Source organism: Echinops telfairi, unplaced genomic scaffold (genome assembly GCF_000313985.2).
Source record: "Echinops telfairi isolate 266 unplaced genomic scaffold, ASM31398v2 ScPeMD7_443;HRSCAF=831, whole genome shotgun sequence".
In the NCBI taxonomy this organism is placed as follows: Eukaryota; Metazoa; Chordata; class Mammalia; order Afrosoricida; family Tenrecidae; genus Echinops; species Echinops telfairi.
Genome location: NW_022104341.1, coordinates 33202000 through 33212485, shown reverse-complemented (window position 1 = coordinate 33212485; position 10486 = coordinate 33202000). Strand labels below are relative to the sequence as shown.

Below are 10486 nucleotides of genomic sequence, written 5' to 3'. Positions count from 1 at the left end.
ACCCACTGGCCTGTGATCTTCCTGCACTCAGCATCATTGCATGTGTTGTGTTAGTCTGAAGAGGACTTTTATATTGGTATCAGACATATGGGTTAATATCAGACTTATGGACTTGATCTGAACTGGGTTGGGACATTTTCTCAATATTCCAACTGCTTTGATATATAAAATTCTTTGTTATACACTTAGGCGTGTTTATGAATTTGTTTCTTTAGTCTACCCAGACCAGCACACTCTTTCCTATACACATAGGTGTGTATGAATTTGTTTCTCTAGTCTACCCTGACAAGCACAATATGCATGTTCAACTTTCACATGCATATAAGGATACTGAAAATACTATAACTTGCTCAGGCACACCTGAGTCTTCAAAGAAATATCCTTCATTTTCAACACTTTAAAAATATCTTGTACAGATTTGCCCAATATGTCATTTAAGCTCTTGACTTCCATGAGTATTGATTGTGGATCCAAGTAAGACAAAATTCTTTTTTTTTTTTTTTAAGGCAAAATTCTTGACACTTTCAATCATTCCTCCGTTTGTCATGTTACCAGTTTTTTTTCTATTCTATTCTTTGTTTTCTTTATATTGAGTTGTAATCGTTGATCTTCATAAGGAAATACTTTAAATTGTCCTCAGTTTCAGCAAAAGTAAGGTTGTTTCACATGCATGTTGCAAGTTCATAAGCCTTTCTCCAATCCTAATGCCTCATTAGGGATCCAGCTTCTCTCTTTAGGGATCCAACTTCACTGCTTATTTGCTCAGCATACCGAAGTGTGGTGAATAGATACAACCCTGATGACATCCTACTGATATTGCAGTATTCTCCGGTTCACATAACTGCCTCTAGACCCTTGTATGCTTTCTGCAGGAGCCCAATGAAGTGTTCTGAAATTCCTGTTCTTCTCAAACTGTCATTTGTTCAAATTCACAGTTGAATGCTTCTGCACCCTGTTGTTTTAGAAAGCACCATGTCGCTGTATCACTTTCCACGGTGGTTTTACATATTTATAAACCCACGGCAATGTATAGAGTTCCAATTTCTCCATGCCGTCTTCAACATTTGTTGAAGACGGCGTGGAGTTACCTTTGTTTGTTTTCTGAATTGGACTACATAATGAGTGTATCACTGTTTTGATTCCCATCTCCCAGATGATTAGTGTTTGAGAGCATTTTCTCATGTGTTAGCTAGTATGTGTTTGTGTTTTCACAACTGTCTCACTCTTCTGGGTATGAGTCGTAGTGCTGAGATGAATTAAAAGTTACAGATTTTACTGTCCTTTGTCTAAACCTATTTTTTCGTGCTCTGTAATCATCAAAATAGTGTGATTAGTTTTTAATGACGCTAACTAAAAAATATTTTACCATCATCAATTTTTAAATTTTCTTTAAAATGTACTTAAACATTAAGTGTGTTCTCTCTTTAGGTGCGCTTTGTAAAGAATATAACATCTTGGAAAGAGATGAAACCAGGATTTTATCATGGACATGTTTCTTACTTGGATTTTGCAAAGTAAGTTAAATCTACAGTGACACACTAAAGAATGCCTTGTATTTTAACTAAAAAGGTATTAAATTTTTTGTATTAAATTGTAATGATTTTGGTTTTCCTCCCAACAAATATGCATTGACTTGGCTTTTGCCACTTCTGGTAAGTAATTTAAATATACCTTCTAGTGTTTTACTGCCCTCTAGTGATCAAAAGTTGACAGTTTTTATGTTATAGAAATTATAGGTTAAATTTAGCAATTGCTCTTTAAAATTGTTTTATCATTATATCCATCTTTCTTGCACAACCAGATGACACTATTTCAGGAGCGCTCAGCACTGGTCTAGAGGTCAGTGAGATGATGACTTACATCGTTGGCTGAGAACTGAGCGTGCAACGAAGCTCTCACTCAGCTACTGGTACCTTTATCTAGATCTGCTTTTCAAACCAGCCGTGGTGAAGGGGGCACGTACCCTGGATTTACCTTGCTTTTTTTTGCTTTAAAATTCCGATGTATTAAGAAACTTTTGAGAGGTGAGGCATGGGAAGTGATTTTCCTTTATATTTGAATTTGCTTGTAATGGGAGGTAACTGTAGCTTTGTATATTTGGGGGATGGAATAGGATCAGCTACTTCCATAATTCTCTAAAGAAAAATTCACAAAAGTATAGGTTTACAGTATCTATGGTTTGTGCTGCATGAAGTAGAAATCAGAAAATCGGGCAAAAGGAATATTCTACACATATGCAACTCTTGAACCCATTTGCAGGTTCTTTATAGTGCACATAATACCAATAAAGTATAACTTCAAATCCAAATAAATTCCTTCATAAGGTTTCTGCAGTAGCTTCAAAAACATTTTTTAAAATATTTCAAAACACTTAATTTTTTCTTGTTTAAGCTTAGACATATCTGTCTAGTCTTTTAATTAGCAGTTAAGATTTTAAAGCAATGGACTTATACTTATCAAGTTTAAGGGCATTTGTTTTAAATTTGAAAATCAAATCAACATCCCACTCTCAGTTTAACTTCTTAAATTGTGAAAGAGTTAGAATAAGATCTTCATGATTCAAAGAAAAAAGATCTTCATGATTCACATAGATTAACAATAAATATTATTTTTAAACCACTTAATTCAAAAAAGACTCCTAAACAGTACATACATAAAACAATGGATTTAAAAAAAATAAACAATGGATTTCTGTTTCTAGTTCCTTTCACAATACTCAATAATTTTCAATAAAATGTTAACTTTAAAGTTAGATGTATATTTTTCTATAAATAATTCATATTACATTATTGAAAACATTTTATAGGCAGCTTTAAAATAAACTAATTATTTTTTCTTTGTAAAGGCATTGAACCAATTTCATAAACTTTATTCATATGCATATATTTCCTCAGGGCTGCTTTATCCTCGGTTTGAATGGTTGTTACCCTTTCACCTAAATGATTTTTTTTTCTACATACAGCTTGGTTTCTAATACTTGAGGTTTTCATTATTAAAATAATATATTGAGTGCTTTTGCTTTTGGCAAAAGTCTTGTACTTAGAATGAATCTGTGGTATATGCTGGGGTTCTTGTAGTTGAAAAAGTGGAAAGCATTTTGAAAAGATTAATCTCATTTATTAAATATTGACATGAAAGCTCAAGGGTTTGAATATTTTCAGATTGAATTGCATGTTAGATTGGAAGTGAAAAGTATTGTGGAAATATTAACAGGCCTTACAAGATTTTAAACAAAAATACCTAAACAAAATCAAATAGAAGAAGTGTTTTTGATGTACATGATCAACATGTCTTATTGGTATACTTTAAAAATATCTTTTAGTCTGATGACTATCCTGTCATTCACGGCCCTCTACTTTTCTAGCTACTGAGTTCAGCAATTCAACACGAACTCACAGACCATGTTTATGATCCCAGAGCTTATTTAAGAAGTTAACGGATTGCAATGCAAGTGAAAAATGCTCAGGCTACAATTGTGTATGAAGACATGTTCCAAAGTTGCTTCAGAGCTGCTGATAAATGCCTAAAGCTTTCCACTCTTTTAAATTTCAACCCAAAGGCATTTAGCTCTAGCTCTATAAGGTCGGCAAACCCAGTTCTCCAAATCTAGTGTCCATCGGCGCCCAATTTCAGTAACAGCTTGAAGGCACTCGGCTCTACCTCCATGCTCAGCAAGTTCGGCTCCCACAATAAGTACCCAGAGTCACCCCACTCCACAAGCCTGCCTCCTGCCCCAAATCCCTCAGCTTTATTTACTCTGTGGGCAGGGAAGTCCACTCCTCCATCTCATCCTCTGGCTGCTGTTTCTACTGTTGCTCCTCTGATGTTATAGCTGTCACCTGGATCCAGAGGTTCACTGCCTAGGGATTTGGGGGGTCCAGAGGGCATACTCCACTTCTGGCTCTTGCTAGTAGTGAGATCCTCCCTCTTGCTTCTCAGAGGGCTGGTTTTCTTCTCAATAAGATGGCGATAATAATTCATCCTGTTAACAATTAACTCATAGGTGATTCCTATAAGTGTCTTCCCACACCACCTTTTCTAGACCCGTGCAGGAGAAGGTCATTTGTTGGGAGTTACAGAGACCTTTTTTAGAAGATCCACATTAAATAATTCACTACCACTTCCACTGTTGTGGGTGTACCTTTTAAGTACCTTTTAGTTTGATGACTTTACTTACGATGAATAAATAAGGAGAAAGAAAGAAATACCAATGTACCAATTTTTAAGGTACTTTATTCTTCAAAAAAATGTTCTAGATATTTATAACTCTAGAAGCCCTGTGGTGTAGTTCTACACTGTTTTACAGGCTGACTGTTCTGTAGGATCATAGTGAGAATCAACTTGACAACAAAGATGTTGGTTTTATTTCAAAAAATATTTTTGCTAGACTAGTACTTTGTGGAACTTATTACCATCAGGAGAAAATGGTTAAACTTGCTGGAAGAAGACCCAGTAACTTCCAATAAGTTAAATGGTTAAACTTGCTGTAGACCCAGTAACACCCAATAATCCCAGGAAATTTGATCCGTAAATAAAAATGCAAAGTCCTCTACAGTGTAACACACTGATCACTGAGTTGCACACATTTTATTGTCAGGTCATTTTATCATAAGACATGTTATGTCTGGTCAGGCCACATTTTGGTTTTATTTGGTTTAATTAGGTAGTTTAGAATAATAACAAAAATACTTTGAAAAATATGTTTTGCATTTTTATTCTGTCTTGTTTCTTTTTAATCTTAATCCTATTCTCTGATTTAAAAAGAAAAAAACCACTCGCATGAATACACGAGAGAAGGGCTTCAAAAAGTTGACGGAAAATGGTATTAAAAGATAATAGAAGGTGCTCTAGTGGTGTGCGGTGGGCTACTCACTCACTGTGTTGGGCTGCCAAACCCAAAAGGGAACGGACTTTTCCCGTTAACTTTTTGAATCCCTACCAATTAATTGTATTGATTTTTTAAAAAACGGTTTTTGCATATAATTCACAAACCATACAATTCAATAGTTCAATCATATCAAGAAGAATTATACAGTCATCACCACAATCAATTTTAGAGCATTTTCTTTGTTCTTGTATACATTGCTACTAGCTTCTTATTTCCCCCCACAACCCCTACCATTCTCGCAAGAAAACATCAATCCAGTTACTGTCTATAACTGTACAGATTGACCTATCCTGGATTTCATGTACAGAACATTATTTGAAAAACAAAACAAAACTAACAACACTAACGGAAAAATAGAGAAAAACTTCAATCGAAAGAAGGCAGAAATATTAAAAAATTGAAAATAGGTCAAAAGGGAGATTAAGTGATCAGGGGTTAAAATTTTTACCTAATTGCATCTGCAGCAATCTACTTTACAATGCATTCTGCATGAATACAAGATTATTCATACCCTTGATCTGTAGTCAGAGAGGATTCTTCATCAGAGGCTTAATCCATGTGTATTTCCCTATCACTTTTTTTTTTAAGCTGAAACAACTTTAAAATGGATCAAAAGGGAGATCAACTGACAAGATATTACATTTAATCTTATTGTGTCTGCCATAATTGACTTTATAATATTCTTTGTCTACTAACAAGAGTATTCACATTCCTCAACTATGGTGAGAGGGGATTCACCAGAGGCTTAACTCTTATGTGGACCCTCCAAATGGATTTGGGGCTTCCACTGTCATCCATAGCCTCTGAAAACCAGGAGTTCATAATTTAAGCTGTGATACTCTCCCTCCTTCAGATTTGGATTTTATTATTTACAATCCTTGGATCACACAGGCTGGTGTGCTTCTTCCATGTGGACTTAGTTGACATCTCACTTAGATGACTGCTTGTTTAAAGACAAACTTTTAACACCTCAATGGATATTCTTTCTGATATCCAGGTACCAATAGACTTTTTTTTTTTCCAGCATTCTTAGCCTTACAGAAAAATTTCAAAGTACAGAAAATTCCCTGGTTACTGCCCCCACCCTACCCGCCAGCAGCGCTGTTCCTTTTGTTAACTTTGTGCACTCCTGTGCTGTACTTGTCATGCTTGATGGAACAATATTGATATATTATTTTTAACTAAAATCCATAGATTAGAATCTAATTTAATCTTTGCATTGCGGACATTTATGGGTTTTGACAAATGTATAATGTTGGGTATACACCATTATAGTAACATTCAGAATAGTTTCATTGCTACAAAAGCACCAATTTATCTACTCATTTTCATTCTTTTTTCCCTCATCCTGAACCTTCAGCCCCAATTTATCTTTTTATTATCTCTGAGGTATGACAGTCTGCTTCCATAAGTATTACAGCCTTAGAAGTCCTGTGGGGCAGTTCTACTCTGTCTTATAGGTTTACCATCAATCAGAATTGACTGAGAATACACAACCAAAATAACAACAAATTGTTTTACCTTTTCTCTTTTTTTTAATCGTTTTATTAGGGCCTCATAAAACTCTTATCACAATCCATACATACATCAATTGTGTAAAGCACATTTGTATATTCATTGCCCTCATCATTCTCAAAACATTTGCTCTCCACCTAAGCCCCTGGCATCAGCTCCTCATTTTCCCCCCTACTTCCCCATTCCCCCTTCACTCATGAACCCTTGATAATTTATAAATTATTTTTTTGTTATATCTTGCCCTGTCCGACGTCTCCCTTCACCCACTTTTCTGTTGTCTGCCCCCCAGGGAGGAGGTCACATTTAGATCCTTGTAATCGGTTCTCCCTTTCCAACCTACCCTCCCTCCGCCCTCCCAGTATCACCACTCACACCACTGGTCCTGAAGGGATCATCCGCCCTGGATTCCCTGTGTTTCCAGTTCCTATCTGTACCAGTGTACATCCTCTGGTCTAGCCAGATTTGTAAGGTAGAACTGGGATCATGATAGTGGGGAAGGAGGAAGCATTTAGGAACTAGAGGAAAGTTGTATGTTTCATGGTTGCTACATCGCACCTGGACTGGCTCATTTCCTCCCCAAGACCCTTCTGTAAGGGGATGTCCATTGGCCTACAAATGGGCTTTGGGTCTCCACTCCCCCCCCCTCCCCCCGCCCCGCATTCACTATAGTAAGATTTTTTTATTCTGATGATGCCTTATACCTGATCCCTTTGACACCTTGTGATTGCACAGACTGGTGTGCTTCTTCCATGTGGGCTTTGTTGCTTCTGAGCTAGATGGCTGCTTATTTACCTTCAAGCCTTTAAGACTCCAGATGTTATATCTTTTGATAGCCGGGCACCATCAACTTTCTTCACCACATTTGCTTATTCACCCGCTTTGTCTTCAATGATTGTGTCAGGAAGTTGAGCATCATAGAATGCCAATTTAATAGAAGAAAGTATTCTTGCATTGAGGGAGTACTTGAGTGGAGGCCCAATGTCCTTCTGCGACCTTAATACTAAACCTATAAATATGTGCACATAGATCTATGTCCCCCTGATAGTGGGACAAGAGGAAAGTCAAAGGAAATAGAGGAAAGAGCTAGGAGGCAAAGGGCATTTATAGAGGTCTAAATAAAGTCATGTACATATGCAAATATATTTATATATGAGGATAGTTTTACCTTTTCAAGAATGTCATATGGTAGTTGGAATCATATTGTTTGAATCCTTTTCAAACTTGCTTTCACTTAACAATATGCATTTAGCAGTTCTCCATGCCTTTTCCTGGCTTGCATTTTATTTTCAATTACTCATTAATACTTCATTGTATAAAAGAGTGATGGTGGACACCTCTTTTTTTTACCATATGGATCTTAATTGGTGACCAAGTACTACTGCTTTTGTTTTTTCTAATGTGTCTCTCCAGTCCATCTCTCTTCCATTCTACCAAGAGTCTGCTCTTCTGACTAGTCTTGATCTCTCTGTCCTATAGCTAGTCTTCTTAAAATGCACGTCTATTCATCTGGCTTTTTAGAATGATTGAAATGGATTAAGCAGACCTTTTAGGTTGATCTTTTCCTTTCCTGTTTTACTGATAGTTGGTCAGTTCATCGTTATCAATTACTTAAATCTTTGAAACAGCTTTGTAATTATCTCCGTGTACAGTATTCTTTTTTATTCTTGGCAGTCTTCCACAGTAATATCTCACTTATCCAAAAAATAAACAAACCAAACTCCTAGCCATCAAGTCAATTCGTATGCATAGCGGCCCCCCATAGCGCTAGCCTTTCTAAAGGACCACTTTCCCACAGACCTACTCTGGAAGCTACAGTGACTTCTCATTGTCTTTTACATCAGATCTTTGCTCCTCTGCTTACCTCTCAAGGCCCTCTGTAATCTGTTTATCACCTTCAACTAGCAAGTCTTATCTCTTAAAAATGTCCAGCACAGTCTCTCCTGTTAAGAGTCTTTTACAAACAGAGGGCTTGCTCACTTTTGTTGTTGTTATTGCTGTATAATTACTTATGGTTGTTATTTTCAATACCAATTTCATTATTTGGGTGGTTGGCATGCTAAGCATTGATCAGAGAATTTCACAAATATCATTTAATCTTCATGATAATTCTGTTATATCAATAAAATCATGTATATTACTGGTAAAGAAAATGATATTCAAAGAGGTAAATTTTTTGTCCTAGGTCATACAATCATTAAGTGATAGGATTAAAGTTTGGTTCAGGTCTGATTCTACAATCTACACACGCTGGTAATTACTACTACCTGTGGATATATATTGACCCTACTTCCCAAATGAGATTCTCTTCGGTTGACAGCAATGCGCTTCTCAAATACTTGGACTCCCAAAATGTAATGTTGCTTGTGTGAGTGGAAAACCTCCTGAAGAGCTTTAACTGGAACAAACCCTAATTTTGTTGAATCGGGTGAAATTGCTGATATTCAACTATCTTGGCCTTTAAAAAACAGTTAATATGGTCCAACCTAATACTAATAGTGTTTGATTAAAAGTAATAACAGAGAAGTAAAGCTTAACATGTGTTTTCTTGCATTACTTAAATCATAGTCTCAATTATTTCTGAAACTAGAAATTTAACCAGTTAAGCGATTTTTTCCTTATATACTATATGTCATGTACTTAGCGAATCAGACAGATTAGAATCCAACAGCATTTTTTAAAAAAGCATTATGACCCAGTGAGATTCATACTAGACATGCAAGACTGATTTGACACGAGAAAAACCAATGTAATAAAAAATATTATAGTTGCTGTGTAGTAGGATTTGAGAACATATCAGTTGATGCCGAAGAAGGCATTTGACAAAATCCAACATCCATTTCTGATAATAGCACACCCAATAAAAGGGAAATTCTTCCACCTAATTAAGGGCACATATACAAAACAGCAGCCAATGGAACCTGACAAAGATAAGCTTCACCACAATATTGTGCTGGAAGTCTTAGCCAATGTTGAAAGGGAATAAAGAAAGGGAAATAAAAGGAATTGGAAAAGAAGAAGTTAAACTACCTCTATTTTTAGATCCCAAACTCATGAAGAAAATTACTAGAACTAATAATTAAAAAAAATTAAGCAAAGTGGAAGGGTACAAGATTAACATACAAAAATCAGTCAGAATCCTTTACATAACAAAGAATTCTGAGTAGAATATCAGGAAAGCAATACCAGTTAAATTAGACATCTAAAAGATAAAATGAAATACTGTTGAACAAAACTAAGTAGGGTGTTAAAGATCTGTAAAAAGAAAAACACTGTGCAAAAAAAATAGGAAACACTACTGTAAGAAACAGACTTCAGAAACGGAAGCGTGCTCGTGGATAGCAAGACTGAACATTGTGAAAATGTTGATATCACCCAAAACAATGTGTAGATATAATGCAATCCCAATTCCAGATTCAATCTTTTTTTTTTTTAAACGGGAAAACTAACTACTACTTTTATATAGAAAGGAATGAAATAGGCCCCAGATAAGCAAAGCAGTGCTAACGAAGGAAGAAAGTGGGGTGTTTCACATTTGTTCTCAAATCCTACTACACAGCAACTATAGTCTAAACAGCCGGGTGCTGGTACAGTAACAGACACATAGATCATTAGAAAAAACTGAGATCCCAGAAGTAAGTTCATACAGTTGTTAACTGCTAATGTTTGACAAAGGGCTGAAACCCATTATATGAGGAAGAGAGAATCTCTAACAAATAATGTTAGCCTTTAAGGAAATGAGTCACTGGACCTAGGGGCTCAGGACCATAATCTCAGGGAACGCTAAGGTCAGTTGTGATAACAGAGCCCACAAAGACAGTGTTTCACATCCTACATTGGTGAGTAGCAACTGGGTCCTTTAAAGCTGGTGTCTCAGTTTTCAGCCAAATAATCCACAACAATATATTGGCAACAGTGACACTGGGGAGGTATGCACTCCTTAGGATAATTAACCATTTAAGATCAAAAGGGCAGTATTTCCTCATGGACAAAATTCAGAAGCATTAGGAAAGGAGGAGGAAGGGAAATGGGAAGAAATGATGTTATATTTGGGGGATTGCCATCTATAATAGAAACCAAAATATG

The 10486-nt window shown here is 36.1% G+C and overlaps 1 protein-coding gene across 2 annotated transcripts in view; it reads left to right on the top strand.

Annotated features, from left to right (window-relative positions):
- Nucleotides 1-10486, top strand: part of HS2ST1 (heparan sulfate 2-O-sulfotransferase 1) — a 179301-nt gene that overhangs the window by 142389 nt on the left and 26426 nt on the right. For both annotated transcript variants that reach the window (XM_013003878.2, XM_004699276.3), the window contains exon 3: nt 1429-1514. In XM_013003878.2, coding sequence (XP_012859332.1) covers nt 1429-1514 — 86 coding nt within the window. The remainder of the gene's footprint in view (nt 1-1428; nt 1515-10486) is intronic.